The sequence below is a fragment of the Peromyscus eremicus genome, chromosome 19 (genome assembly GCF_949786415.1).
Source record: "Peromyscus eremicus chromosome 19, PerEre_H2_v1, whole genome shotgun sequence".
Taxonomy (NCBI): Eukaryota; Metazoa; Chordata; class Mammalia; order Rodentia; family Cricetidae; genus Peromyscus; species Peromyscus eremicus.
The window spans coordinates 41,584,051-41,599,594 of NC_081435.1; the positions used below are offsets into that span (position 1 = coordinate 41,584,051).

At 48.9% G+C, this 15,544-nt stretch overlaps 1 protein-coding gene across 1 annotated transcript in view; it reads left to right on the forward strand.

The window, feature by feature from the left end:
- The first annotated feature begins 13,115 nt into the window (after positions 1-13,115).
- Positions 13,116-15,544, forward strand: part of Prdm6 (PR/SET domain 6) — a 103,462-nt gene continuing 101,033 nt past the window's right edge. The window contains exon 1 of the mRNA XM_059246676.1: positions 13,116-13,746. Coding sequence (XP_059102659.1) covers positions 13,116-13,746 — 631 coding nt within the window. The remainder of the gene's footprint in view (positions 13,747-15,544) is intronic.

Here is a 15,544-nt window from a genome sequence, read left to right on the forward strand (position 1 = left end):
CTCACTCAGATACTACATTTTAATCATAATCTTCCCCTTCCTCTACTCCTCCCAACTCAACTTCATGTTCTCTCTTCCTTAAAAACAAAACAAGAAAACAATAAATAATAAAAACCAAAACTCTCACCTGGAGGTGGTGGCGCATGCCTTTAATCCCAGCACTTGGGAGGCAAAGACAGGTGGATCTCTGTGAGTTCAAGGCCAGCCTGATTTAGAAAGCGAATTCCAGGACAGCCAGGACTGTTACACAGAGAAACTTTGTCTCAAAAAAAAAATCAAAACAATATATAAAATAAGTCAGAAAAAATACCTAAACAAAATAAGAAAATAAGAAAAACAAAAAGTGCATAAAAAACAACACTGAGTCCATTTTGTATTAGCCAATTACTGTTGGGCATGGAGACTGCTCTGGAGTGTGGCTGATATACCCAGTGACACTCCATTGAAGAAAATTGATTTTCCCTCTCCCAGTAGGTATCAATTGCAAATGACTTCTTGGTTAGGAGTGGGGCTTTGTGTCCATCCCCCTTCTCAGTGGTGGGATTTCGTGCTGCCAGTCTCCACAAGTTCATATATGTATCAGTCCTGCTGTGTCTGGAAGGCACTGCTTCCTTGGAGTCACCCATCCCCTCTGGCTCTTTCAATCTTTCTGCCTCCTCTTCCATTATAGATCCTTGAACCTTGAGAAGGGGGTTCCCAGTTCTTCTTAACATCCTGTTTCTGGAAACAAAACTAAATAAATACTGCAAATAATCACATCACAAACACACGGCAGATAGACAGGTAAAGTTCAAGGTAGTATGTGTTTTCTATTTATTCTTTCCAAGAAAACACCCATTGAAAAATGCTTGCCCTCATCTTGTGAAATCATGTGTAGAGACCAGCCCTGTAGGCAACCCACAGAGACCTGAAAGAGAATGGGACCCATATAAAATGTTGAAAGGGACATAACAGTAGTGCCGGTCCTATAGAAGCTTACTAGAATGCTTGGTCTTCCATGCTGGCTCCGAGACAGACATTTGTTTTGAGGGAGTAATTGGTGGGAGAGCTTCTGTTTGAAAATGTTTGCTTGGGAAGCTCACATTTGATTCTGAAATCTATACTTAAATGATTAGCCTGCTGCCAAATAAAACACCCATCTAGCATATGCTTCCATTGAAAATGCTGGCCAGTGTAGACAGATAAGAAGAAAAAGCTCCAAGCCTGGTCACTCTGCACAGTATTTTCAAAGCCGAGTTGTTAAATGCTGAATTGTCAAAATGTCAATTTTCCAATCCATGTTCAGCTGTCACTTGTCTGTCACTTTAAGAAGTAGATTCAGGATTATGTTATTATGGACCACATTTTATTCTTAGTTTTCCTTAAGAGTCTGGCAACCCTGCCAGGCATGGTGAGCTCAGCTATCATCTCAGTGCTTGAGAAGCAGAGGCAGGGGAATCACAACTTTGAGGTTAGTCTGATCTACATAGCAAGTTAATGGCCAGCCAGGAACACACGGAGACCTTGTCTCCAAAAGCCAAAAATGAAGAAAAAGAAGAAGAAGAAGAAGAAGAAGAAGAAGGAGAAGGAGAAGGAGAAGGAGAAGGAGAAGGAGAAGGAGAAGGAGAAGGAGAAGGAGAAGGAGAAGGAGAAGGAGAAGGAGAAGGAGAAGGAGAAGGAGAAGGAGAAGGAGAAGGAGAAGGAGAAGGAGAAGAATCTAGCAGTCTTGTCAAAGTAAAAAATGATCTTATCTTTGTATAGTTTTTGCCCTTTCAAGGTCTTGTCTTTCCCTTTTAAATTTGTTTTTTATTTCACAGTTTCATATACCTGTTCTGGGATTGAAGTCCCCACACCCTCCCTTCTGCCCCTCCCACTTTCCTGGATCCCTCCTCCTTCCCAAGTTCCTTCTTTCTTGCCTTCTGTTCATGTGCTCCACTGCAGGTAGGTAATTAGGGGTGCATGCATAAGCACTGAGGGAACCTATTTGTGTAAGTAGGGACAATGCCCTAAGGGATGCACTACTGGGGACACACACACACACACACACACACACACACACACACACATACACCCCGCATCCCCTCCCTTGTCCTTTAACTGTTACTAGCCCCTCTGGGAGGGGTGGGGCCTTAGGAGTCCCCTCCTCCTGATAAAGCGATAATGAGCTCAGTCACTAGGCACTACTGCTATGAGTTCATGGATGCAACAGCAATGGCCCGTCAGGAAAGACAATTTTTTACAGTAATCCTTCCCATCCTCTGGCTCTTATACTCTTCCTGTGCCCTCTTCCACAAAGCTCTCCGAGCCTTGGAGGGGCGACATAGATGTACCGTTTAGGGACAAACCCTTACAGTTACTTGTACTGAGCACATGGACTGGCTACTAGTCTCTGTAATGATGATGGCTCACTGCAACCAGAACCAACTCAGACCAAGGCAGACAGCAGAACTGATCTGTGAATATAAGCATAAATATTTAGAGGGCGCTTCGCGACCATGTCCATTTAACAAGACAGCAGTGGTGGTTGCCTCCTGGATCCTTCCCTAGCCGTGATCTTTGCCCAGGTTTGCAGTAACGGGTATGTCTCTCCTGTGAGGCAGGCCTAAAGTCCAGTCAGAATTCAATTTGTTACTCCCGTAACAGCCATGCCACTATTATACCAGTGCATGCATCTTACATGGCATCTTGGTACTGTAGTTCATGGGGTTCACAGCTGGATAAGGCTACTGGCTAGTTTTCTCCCCAGCAGTCTGTTTAGTACCTTCTGGAGGGAGGTGTGCCAATTTACAGGAGGTGCAATTAATTAGCCAGGAGTGGGGACCCTTCTAGTTCAATTCCATTTCAATTTTTTTGTATGTATTACAACCGATGTGTATGGTGTCTTCAATAATGGTGTCTTATCATCTAGTTCTGGGCAACTAGGAGAATGGGAAGAGTTGACATAACTTGGGGGGGCTTTGAGAACTCACGAGTCACCCCACTCCTGGCACTGAGGTTGTTTTTAATATTTCATGGCTTTTAGGAGAAGCCATGGAGGATATCTCCTTTCAAACTCTTTTTTTTTTTTTTGAGACAAAGTTTCTCTGTGTAGCTTTGGAGCCTTCCCTGGAACTCACTCTGTAGCCCAGGCTGGCCTGGAACTCACAGAGATCCGCCTGCCTCGGCCTCCCAAGTGCTTGGGATTAAAGGCATTCACCACCACAGCCCTGCTCAAACTCTTTTTTTAACTTACATTTTTAATTTGGCTTACAATATACTGGGTTTCTGTATGGCCTTGTCACGTGCCCTTCATTTTTGTTAACTCTTACCCCCAACCCTCTCATTTCCTTATCCTCACTTAAACCTCTCAACCCCTTATATTCTTCCTCTGTCTTCACTGCACCTGTGTTCTACTATTCCACCCCCACCCCCTGCCCCTTCCAAGGCAACACCCCATCCAATAACCCCTTCCTAGCTTCCTGACCTCTAAAATTCAATATCAAGAAATCAAGCCAATCAAAAAATGGGCTGTGGGTCTGACAAGAGAATTCTCAAAAGAAGTACAAATAGGTCAGTGAGATGTCTTAGCAGGTAAAGGCTCCTGGCATCTAGCCTAAAAAATCGGGGTTCCATCCCTGGGACCCATGGACGCATGTGGGAACATGAGAGAACAGAATCCCGGAAGTTACCCGTTGGCTTCCCTGTGCATGCTGTAGCACATACACAATAAATAAATAAACATATAAATACGTAAACAAGAAAGGCATGAAAGTGTTTTCAAAGAAGTAAAAATGGCTAACGAACTTTTTAAAAAAATGTTTGACATCATTAGCCGTCAGGGAAATGCAAATTAAAACTACTCTGAGATTCCATCTCACTCTACTTAGAGTGGTTTTCAAGAAATCAAGACCAAAAAAAGGCACGTAAGGATGTGGGGGAGGAGGGACCCTTCTTCAGTGTTGGTGACGGTACAAATTGGTGCCTTTAGTGGGGAGGAGTCTCAAATAGCTGGAAACAGAACTACCCTATGACCCACTTTACCCCTGCTGGGCATAGACCTAAAGGACTCTATATTTCCACTGTAGAGGCGCTTGCGCATCCATATTCATAGCTGCTCTGTTCACAATGGCTAGGAAATAGAACCAGCCTGGTTGCTTATCAACTGAAAGATGGATAATGAAAATGTGGTGCATTTACACAATAGAATTTTATTCAGTTGTAAAGATAATGAGATTATGAAATTTACAGTAAAATGGATGGAACTCAAAAATATTATACTGAGTGAAGTAACCCAGACCCATAAAGACAAACACCACATGTTCTTTTTGTACATGGATCCGAGCTTCATAATTTTAGATTTGTATATTTAACTTGACATCTCAAGAAATCTTAAGTAATTTTTCTGTAATTTCTTCTTCTTCTTTTCTATATTCTTTTAAAAGGAGAAGACTCATGGCTAATTGGATCTCTGGGATATGTTTTTGCTTATTCTCAAACATTCCCTTACATGGTTTATACTTCAGAAGGCTCTAGATAACTAGCCTTTTGAACTCCTCAGCTTGCTTGCTTATTTCTTTATTTACTTATTTATTTAAATAATAAATAATTGTTTACCTAATTATTTCATAAAGGGTAAGGGAATTGTAGCTTGTGCCACTCAGAGCCAGGCAGGGGCATTGCCAAGCTCACAATAGCATACTATAGTGCAGTTTCTGCTGTGTTGATGTCTTATCCTTCACCTCTCCACTATTTTCCAAACAGTCTCAGTGGTGCGGTGATTCTCAGACTCACACCTGAATATATTTTAGATCAGCACACATCGATTTGGAAACATGTAAATTTAGAAAGAACAGCATCTTTCCAAACTTCGGAAATGTAGCTTCCGGGCCACCAAGAAGATACAATTCTAGCTCTTAGAGGAAGTAGCCAAGCAAGCCAATTGTTCTCATGGATAATGAAAGAGGATTTCGGCACCTTGCAGGTTCCTTGGGTAGGGCCCTTGTGGGCTCCTTGCTTAGGCAGGTGAGCTCTCCTAGAACGCCTTTTGTCATTCCCACTCTGCCCACATGTCGCAGAGAAATCTGTGTGGCGCGTGTCATTTCTGAAGCTTTGTTGATCACCCTAGGCCAGAGGGCTGGCCTTCTCTTCTGAACTCCTTTGCTAGCTCTAGGGCCTGGTTCTATAAAGGAAGGCTGAGCCTTGAAACACTTCCACAGAGCCACCAGTGTTTCACTCTTCACTTTTCCACGACGCGCCTCACATCTTCATTTAGGCTTGAAAACAAACTTCCCATGTCCTCACAGAAAAGGAGAATATTCTTGCTTTCTTTCTTTTCTTCTCCACTACAGGCTTGTTCTAATTTGCTTTCTGTTGCTCTGAGAAACACCATGGCCAAAAGCAACGTGAGGAGGAAAGGGTTTATTTCCCCTCGTGGTTTTATAGTATGTGGTTGAAGGAAGCCAGGGCAGGAACCTGGAGGCAGAAACTGAAGCCTACGTCTCAGAGGCATGCTGCTGACTGCCTTGCTCTCCATGGCTTGTTCAGCTTGCTTCCTTCTACGGCCCAGGACCACCTGCCCGGAAGTAGCTCTGCACACAGTAGACTAAGCCCTCCCACATCGATCATGAATCAAGAAAATAAATGTTCCACCAAAGTGACCTTAGGCCAATCTGATAGAAGCAATTCCTCATTTGAGGTTCCCCTCTTCCCAAGTGACTCTAGTTTGTGTCAAGTTGACAAAACTAACCAGCACGAGGCTTATACACAGAGAATATAGACTCATTGCAAATAGTTCTTAAATACATGCTTAGTATCCAGGGGTGAGTGAGAATCTGAATCCATGGAGGAGAGTGTGTGATGAGAGGCAGATAGGCTTCCCAGAGCATCTGCAGGTAAATGAGAGCTCCTCTAAGGCAGTGGTTCTCAACCTGTGGGTGGTGACCCCTTTGGGAGTCAAATATCAGATATCCTGCCTATCAAATATTTACATTACAATTCATAACAGTAGCAAAATCACAGCTATGAAGTAGCAACAAAAATAATGTTATGGTTGGGGGTCACCACAACATGAGGAGCTGTATTAAAGGGTCATAGCATCAGGAAGGTTGAGAACCACTGCTCTAGGAGTACAGGGTGTCTGAAAAGAACCTCAGGACCTGCTTGCTTATGGAACTAACTGGAAGCCATCCTGACCCCTAACGACTGTTGCCACGCATTCAGGGGGAACCCATCATGCACCAGGAATTGGCAATCCTCTGGATGCAAATCTACGTGGCATCTGTTCCTAATTCCTAACAGATGCACTGCTCCATCCTTGCCTCATCCTGATTAGAACTCACAGTATACACTGTACATTTAAGTATACAGTGGTTCTCAACCCTTCTAACTGTGACCCTTTCATACAGTTCCTCATGATGTGGGGACCCCCAACCATACAATTATTTTCATAATTGCTTCTTCATAACTGTAATTTTGCTACTGTTATGAACCATAATGCAAATATCTGATAATATGTGACCCCTCTGAGATGGTTGTTTGACTCCCCAGAGGGGTCGAAACCCACAGGTTGAGAACCACTTGTATACAGGTTTCATAGATTTAGGTTACAACCTAGTTACCAACGGCGAACTCTCTTAAAACCAGGCAGCACTTGCTAGAAGAACTTCAAAGAAGATTGCCCCAAAGGTGTCTATCAGTCATTTCTCCTACACCACAGGTGCTCATGAGATAGTGTTTTATTGCTGTTGTAGATTACTTTGGTTGGGTGTGTATTTCTATGGACTCCTGGAAAAACTGAAGACATAATTCCCAGGGAAAGGATAGTGGGCTAAAGACAGTGCAATAAATACCTGAATATCTGAAGGAGCAGTTTATCCTGTCTAATTATTTACATTTTCCTTGTCATCTCAAGATTGAAAGAGAGAAAGGGGGAGGGGGATGGGCTGCTGTTTTTTTGTTTTTTGTTTTTTAATTCAATGGTAGTTCGTTAAGTCTTAGAGGACTCAACTGTCATAGCTAAGTTTTTAATTCAGGAAAACATAGCAAATTATAAAAGCTGATTTTCCTGTGAATGGAAAGGATATATTTAGATAGAGGCATCCCTGGGAAAATGGACTGGCTGGCCCCAGGGATAGGCAACATACTGTGGAGCCTTTTGCCTCAAGATCAGTGGGTCAAATCCAAATCCAGGCCCAAGGTGTCTAAGAAGCACTGTGTGAGCAACAGGTGTCGGGACCCAGGTGAAAGGAGCCGGAGGTCCTGCTGCATTTCAGGTGAACAGGGGCTGTCTGCCCTGGTCCTGGCAGAGGAGGAAAGGCCGTGCTTAGAAACAGGCTATTTTGACCTCCTGGCTCCAGAGGCCATCTTTGACTTGGTAAAGCGAGAAGCTTGCCTTCATAGGACAGACTGTAGTAGGAAAAGGCTGAGGGAACATCTAAGTTGTTTGTGTCTCTGAAGAGGATGGTGTGTCTGTCTTCAGAACGCCAAGGCATCATCCGTGGAAAGAGCAGATTCTGCCTGAGGAGCTGAAAATGCCTTCCACCTCACCCACCCCACTCCCTTCTATTTCCCACGGTGATTCTATCACTGAGTAAAAGAAATGTGAGTGTAAAGGAATCGGTGAGAAGACCACAATGGATCAAATAAACGGTGGACTTCGCTGATTCTAGAACATCTCACACTCCAGACATCTGACCTCTAGGGTGTGGGTGCAGAGCACAGGGTAGTCACAAGGCAGTGCCCACTTCATACAAAGCTTAGGCTGGAAAGTCACATTAGTCTCATCCTTTCGTCTCATCTTCGAAGAAATTTAGACCCAGACGATTGGAAGTAGATTGCTGTGTCAGAGGCAACTCCAACTGACGGAAGCGTGAATGGATGTTCCGGGAGGATATCCAGTAGCTCACAGTGCCTTGAGAAATGACAGCGAGGTCAGGAGCTCAAGAGGTAGAATCCTTACCCCCCAAACACCCTTTTACTGCTTTAACATCTGGGCCCTGGAGTGCCCCATCCAGACGACAAAACTGGTTTCTCCTTTCTTTAGTCTCATCCAAATGATACCTTCTAGGAGAAGCCCAGCCCTGGCCACTGTGTGTCTCATCCTCTACCCAGGTTTGCTCTTTTCTCCCTTCCTCCCATCCCTGCTTTCCATAGCACACCTCTTTATCTGGCTTTCCTCAGCATCCTTTCCTCCCAGCCTCTAGCTCCTTAGATGTGAACCCGAGAACCTGGGCTTCAGGCATTGCTTTGTGATACCCCCAGGGTTCCACTTCTGAGAGACAAAGTATCCAAAGTGACCCTAGGAAGGAAATTTCCAGATCCCAGATCAGGGAAAGTTGGGAAAATTCCTCTAGGAAAGGTAGAGGGAGCTTTGGAGAGCTTTCTCTTTGCTCTAACTCCAGGGTCCTCTCTGAGCCTCCCTCACTCAGACCCTAAATCATGAAAGGAAGGAGTTCTCTGGACATCTGAAGAGGCGGGGAAAGGGCCAGTAGAGGCCAGGATCCTTTTCCTAAGGGATGACATGTTTTCTAATAGTTTTGACCAGGAATTTGGTGGCAAGCTGAAGGGAACTACCCACTCGGATGGCTAATCAGGATGTCCAGAGTCCCCCCCCCCCCCTCTTTTCTCCTACCCCTCCTTTCACCAGCAGCCCCCCCCCCCCACGATGCACTTCTCGGGAAAATAAATCTCCAAGAGGAGGCAGGGAGGGCAGACCTCAGAAAAACCTTCTGAATAAATGTCTATATTAATGAATTATTAACTCAGCCGCCCGTGACCTTAAACCTAGAAACAGGAGCACCCAGGGCAGAATGGAGAGCTGTTGAATCTCTTATTGGAGTCCTGTCAAAGGTGACGGCCATTTGTTTCCCTCCCCCACCAAGAAAAAAGTAATTAATATGGAAGGCAAACTTTTTTAATTGTATGTCAAACGAAGGCAGATGGGGGGGATCTTTTGTATAGACCACCTTCCTGCTTTCCTGCCCTCCCACCAGTCTCTCTACTTTGCCACTGGCTCCATTTTTTCCCTGCTCAGCTTAGGGTACAATGGGGCTTCCTAGGGAGAATTTTCCGGGGGAAAATCCTGGAGAAATGATAAATTGGGGCAGTTAATTTATCGATCCCGACTCCTCTTCCCACTTGTTTTATTTTAGAGGTCATTAATCAATGAAGAAAAACACTACCGTGTCCCCCTTTTGCATCTAATCCGCTCTCGTTCCTTATTCATTCCTCTGGAACAAATTCCTAGCAAATATTCACCCATCGATTCGGGAGCGATGGATTTTTATGCAGGTTTGATCGCTTCCTAAGTGGTTGGAGTGATTTGTTTCCCCATCTTCTAAGGACTAAGAGCAGGCAACAGTTCTGAGGAGGGGACACACACCCCTGCGGTCAGTAGGCTCACTTTCTAAAAAACCCCAAGATGTTCTAGGCTGACCGCGACCAAGCCTGCAAGGGTCAGCCGGGTGACAAAGCAACTTTACTAATATTGCCCTGCGGCTGGCCGAGGCTCACTGTGCTGGACCCAAAGTGCAAGGACAGAGCTGACCTTGGCCACAGTCAGCTCCTTGGGCCTGCTGCAGGGACACTGGGGGTTGTCCAGGCTGTACACACTCCCCTGGAGACCTTCTCATTTGCTCCCAAGCTGTGGGAGCAGTAACTGTGCCACTGTGCCTTCCTCCTTCAAGGAAGTTCCCTATGCCCTCTGGTACCTAGGCCCTATCTCCTCACTGTCTACTTGTGCCCAGTACCTCTGGAATACTTGGCTGAGTGTGGGGTTGTCATCCAACATGACAAGTCAGGTATTCTGCAGCAGGCATAATGAAAGAGAGGGCCTTTACCACCTCATCTGCCTAATTCCTGACCCCCCAAAGCATGTCAGACCTCTCCTATGATACTCCACCACCTCCCAGCTCAGGCTCAACATAATGAGCAGAGATTGGACTAGAGTAGTTAGAAGCATACAGTAGGCAGCCCACTGAGCGGGGTTTGAATGGGCCTCCACCATTCATTAGTGGCCCGACCTTGGGCAACCTACCTAACGTTTCAGAAGCTTCTGATGACCATTTGTATGCAATATGGGGGTTAATAATGCCTTGCCGGCGTGGTTGCTAGATACACTAAATGTATGTGCATCCCATGTCCTATGCAACCTTTAACCGCAGCTTCTTTTACCGGGATGACCGTGAGGGGGGGGCGCCCGCCCACCCTCTCTAGCCACGGTGTGATTGGCCTTCCAAGCATCTGCTGCAACTACCATCTCAAAAATCTTGGTATTTTCTAGGGAAGGAAGAGGGTTGTGATCCTTTGGCTCTTCCATTTCTGGGCACCCAACTCTAGGAAATAGCCTGCTTTGGTCAGTGTCCTCCAGGCAGTGTCCAGACTTCCATTCCCAGAGCTCCCTGCTTCTCACAGAGACCTGAGAAAGGTCCAGGTCTCTCCCTCAGTGAACTAGGGGGATGTGAGAAAGAGAGTTTGCTCCGTCTCCCGGGGTCCTATCAGCCCCAGCCATTCTGGACGCAGATTAATAGAAAGGCGCTTGGAACTTCATCCCCTTCTCCGGAGAGCTGTCTGAAGCCTTCGAAGACTGCCTGGTTAGCCTCGGGGTCTACAGCACAGTACGTTTTCCCTCGTGGTGCTTGCCTCAGACTTGGGTGCTATCAATCTATCCAGGAATGACGGATGACCTTGTCATAACGACGCCAGTCAAAACATTTTCGGTCCAACTCGGCTCCAACCAGAAGGGAGGCGTTCTGCCTGAGACCCGGACAAAGTCTAAACAGCGCGTTTCCCAGGCTCGGACAAAATGAAGGGTGGGAAGAGAAAACGAAAGGAGCAGAAATTAGGAAAGCATGGAGATTACTTGTTCGGGATGGCGACTGTTAAATAAATTGGGTTGTTTGCAGAAAGATAAATGCCATTTTCCCCCCTCTTTAAGGTGTGGACAGAACCCTGGCCAGGAGAAGGCCCCGGAGTTGGCCAATTTCACACAGTCTGTCACTGTCCTCTGCCACTGAGTACTATGAATGCCAGAAAGCTAAGAGTTTGTGGCAAGTGCCTTACGGGGTGGACGCCAGATCATGCGTGCTGGAGCTGCTGCTGCGGCTCAAAGCTCGGGGAGATGGCATGGTAGGATGGGCTGCGCTGGCATCCGGTACCACTAACGCTAGATTTGAATTAAAGAAGCCGGTATTTGACCTCCCAGGGCAGGCATTGGCAGCTGTCGGGACAGCTGAAGCAGAGGGGTAACTCCATTGACACGGATAAGGCTCGAGGTGCCATCAAGGAGAGGGGGGAAATCCTGGAACGCGAGCCTGGGATGGGGGTTCTTGGGCACTAGGTGCAGGCTCCGCTGCGGCTCCCTCTCTACTCCTGGCCAGGCTGGAGTCCTGCCAGGGCCCGATTGCCCTTTAGAGACCCTCGCTCCCAAGCCCTCCTGCTCCGCTCAGGCTGCAGACAGAGGGCTTCACGCCAGCGCACAGCGTGCCCCGCCTCACCCCCAACTTTTCTCTCCGGAGGATTTATGTTAGAGATTGCTTGGCGGGCGAGTCAACTCTGGCACCCAACAGCATTCCAGGAAAAATCTGAACCGGCCTGAAAAGCAAACTGGTTCAGGAGACTGGGTCTAACAACCCCCCACCCCCATCCCCTGCCGCCCCGGTGTGCGCTGCTTCCCCAACAGACACCAGCTGACCCAGACAGAGGTGCCTGTCTGGTTTGTGCGTTTCCAGCGCTTTCGGCATCAGGGCACTGAGCCCGCACCTAGAAAAGCCTCATTGCGGACAGAAAAAGGACAACAAACAAGCCGGAGACGTCACATCAAAAAATAAATTTTTAAGAAGTGTGTGTGTGTGTGTGTGTGTGTGTGTGTGTGTGTGTGTGTGTGTGTGTGGCAGAGCGGGGCGTCTGTGCTGGAGAGGCGGAGACGCACCGGGGTGTCCGCGGGTCCAGCCCAGTTTGAACTTCCTTCTTCCCGCTCCGCTCCCCTCCATTCCCTTGGCCTGCTCTCGCCTTCTCCTCTCCCTCCTCTCCCTCCTCTCCTATCCTCTCCCTCCCCTCCTCTCCTCTTCCTCCTCTCCTCTCCTCTTCTTTCCTCATCCCTCTTCTTCTCTGCTCTCCTCTTCCTTCCCTTCCTTTCTCTCTCTCTCCTCCCTCCCTCCCTCCCTCTCCCCCACTCCCTTCTTTCCTTCTGTCTCGCCGTCCATACACGCGCGCGCGTACACACACACACACACACACACACACACACACACACGCACACGCACACGCACACACGAACGCACACACATGTATTTGGTGCTGTCGTAAAACCCACGTGTCCAGCCGGGGGACTGCCAGAGCAGAGCCGAAGCGCCGAAGCGCCCGAGCGCAGCTGCCAGAGGCGGCTGGGTCCCGAGTCCTCCAGCGCTCCCGCGCTCTCAGCGGAGCTGCTCTTGCGCCCTCCGCGGGCCTCGGCGGGCCTCGGCGTCTTTTGCTGGCATCCCGGGAGGGTTCCAGGCGGCGGGGTCTCTAAGACCCTCCACCTCCTCCGCCTTGGGGTCATGTAGCTCGCCCGGGGCTCCCACTCTCCGCTCCTGCATGGAAACGGCCTCCGGAACGCAGGCACGCTAGCACTGGCCGCTGTTCTCGGTTCCCAGGTACGGCGGGGCTGGATTAGGGTGACGAGTCGCGGGCCCCTCGCACCGAGAGGTTGGAGGTCTGGGGCAGGGGGCGGGGGGCGAGACTGTCCCGCCTCCCGGCGCCTGGGGCCAGCGCTGCTCCAGCGCTGCGCCACTTCGCCTGGGGTTGGCTCCAAGGCGCTGGCTGAGGGCGGGGGCGACGTCCTGCCCTGGAGTTGTGCCGGAAAGCGCCAGGTCTTGGGGGGGGGTCCCAGTTTAGCAGGGTAGGAGCCGGGTTCGCAGGCTGCGAGGCAGCGCCCGGTGCACGCAGCCACCTCTGCGCCGCACCGCGGCTTGCGAGTAAACTTTGCGCCCGGGCGGAGTTGGGAAGCTGGGGCCGCGGCCGCGGGCGGTGCTGCCGGAGCCGTGTGGGACTCTAGTGCTCCACCCAGGTCCCCGCGGTCCTCCCGCACACCCCTCTAGTCCAGGCCAGGGTCTCTCTCGCTCACGCCGCGCTCCTCCCTGCTCTCCTCTGCTCCCCCTCCCCAGCTCGAGGCGTCGGAGATGCTGAAGCCGGGGGACCCCGGTGGCTCGGCCTTCCTCAAAGTGGACCCAGCCTACCTGCAGCACTGGCAGCAACTCTTCCCGCACGGAGGCGGCGGCGGCCCGCTCAAAGGCAGCGGGACGGCGCTTCCCCTCGGCGCGCCCCAACCCCTGCAACCGCCACCGCCGCCGCCGCCTCCGCCTCCGCCGCCGCCTCCCGAGCGCGCCGAGCCTCCTCCGGACGGCCTGCGGCCGCGGCCCGCCTCGCTCTCGTCCGTCTCGTCCACCCCGGCTCCCTCCTCCACCTCCGCCTCTTCTGCCTCCTCCTGTGCCGCCGCCGCCGCCGCTGCCGCCGCCGCCGCCGCGCTGGCGGGTCTCTCGGCCTTGCCGGTGGCGCAGATGCCGGTGTTCGCGCCCCTAGCTGCTGCTGCGGTGGCCGCGGAGCCGCTGCCCCCCAAGGACCTGTGCCTGGGCGCCTCCTCGGGCCCTGGGCCCGCTAAGTGCGGTGGCGGCGGCGGCGGCGGCAGCGCGGGGGACAGCCGTGGCGTCCCGCGTTTCCGCTGCAGCGCCGAGGAGCTGGACTATTACCTGTACGGCCAGCAGCGCATGGAAATCATCCCGCTCAACCAGCACACCAGCGACCCCAACAACCGTACGTAGCCGCAGCCCTAGCTCGCCCGCTCTGCCCCGGCGAGGGCGACAGCAGGCAATGGTGGAGGAGGCGGGTGGGGTCCCAGGAGAATGACACGGGTGAAGGGTGGGGGGGATCTGGGTCCAAGGCGCTGTTCCCCCGCCACCCAGATCACTGTGGCAAAACTTTTCTGGCGTCTGAGAAGGAACGGGTGCCCGGGTGTCACCTCGGGCTTCTGTCTCTCAGCTCTCTTCGGACCCTGCTTCACAGCCACAAGGCTTTACCACCCCTGTGGCCCTCCGCCCTCCTGCCGCCCAGTGTTCCGGGACAGGCGGGTCACTGGCAGCTGGCGGCCGGGATGGCAAGGGTGGACCCAGCCTGCCCTGATCGGGACGAGGGAGGGACTCTCCGAGTTTCGGAGGAAGCATGGACACCAGGGTTTGCTTCTCGGTTTTTATTCCAACCTTCGGAGTTAACGGTGGCAGCTCATTTTTTGGGCCCTGCGAATGTCGAGAGTTTTTTTTTTCCTTTTTTTCTTTCTTTCTTTTCTTTTTTCTTTTTTTTTTTAAGCAGTGGGTCAGGTTTTTTTTTCCTGCAGGTAGGTATTAAAAGTAAGCTACTATTTATTTAGAAGCTAAAGAAGGGGGGTGGAGCCCACTAAATGAGAAGAAAATTTCTCATGTCAGGACAGTGTCGTTTTTTGCGGATCCCGCGTTCTCCAGCAATCCTTGATCCTGCAAATGTTTGCAACCCATCTTGCTTTATTTGTTTAAACAGAAAAAAATTTTTTTTAAGTTAACATTGATGGCAATTTCATTAAAAAAAATTACCTCTTTTTCAAGTAAGCGGTGAAGTGGCTGGCTACATATCAGAACTTCTCAAGCTTTCTGAAGTCGTAATTCCAAACGCTTGTCCTGAGCACAGTTGTATTCTGGTATTTTGAAACAAAACCCTCAATGAAGGATCAAGAATGTGTATTGATGTGCATCTGTACTTCTTGGTAATTTCAAAAGTTAGGACATATTAACACCTAGGGCTTTGACATATGTGTTAACTATACTTTCCTCTGAAAACTTCAGACCGAACCGTAAAGCAACTGAATGAGAGTCACATTGAGAGCAGCATGTATCCATCAGTTTTCTTCAATCTATTTTTCATTTGGCTTCTGTATAAGAAAAGTAGATATTGAATATTTACTTCGATTCTATTTTAATAAGTTGCTCCCTGTGGAATGCCTATTACACTATAAACTTCTTGACTTCTTACCAAAACAAAATAATATAGTTAGAATAGTAATTTAAAGTTTCCTAGGCTGTTGCTTTGATAAACAACAAACAAACAAACAAAACAATGGGTATTAGCCTCATAATTGGGGCTTATCACTTGAAATAGTTATTGTGATGGAGACAGCAATTGCTAACCCAAGAGGCTGTGCTGTTTACCATTTCCTTTCTAGTGTCTCATGGTAAAACAGTGTTTTAAGACAGGAGCTGCAATTCCATTTTTTTTTTTTTTTTGGTGCTGCATTTAAAAAGACTCGTGTATTTCTGGGTTTCAGAACATTTTATAAAATTGCTTTGTCTTAATCGTGTTCAAAGATGTGTGTTTCCTCGTGAATTTCTTCCAGATGTTGTCTTACAACCAGTACTTTTTAAGTGTGAAATAGAAAACTTGGCAGTAGTTCTTACTGCTAAGCAAAATACAATCATTGTAGGTCGGGAACACCTTATCAAGCTTGCAGTTACTTCTCTCTATGAAATCTGGCTTGGATACTAACCCTGGCTTTGTGTTGTGCTATGTATGATTTTTATAATGTAGC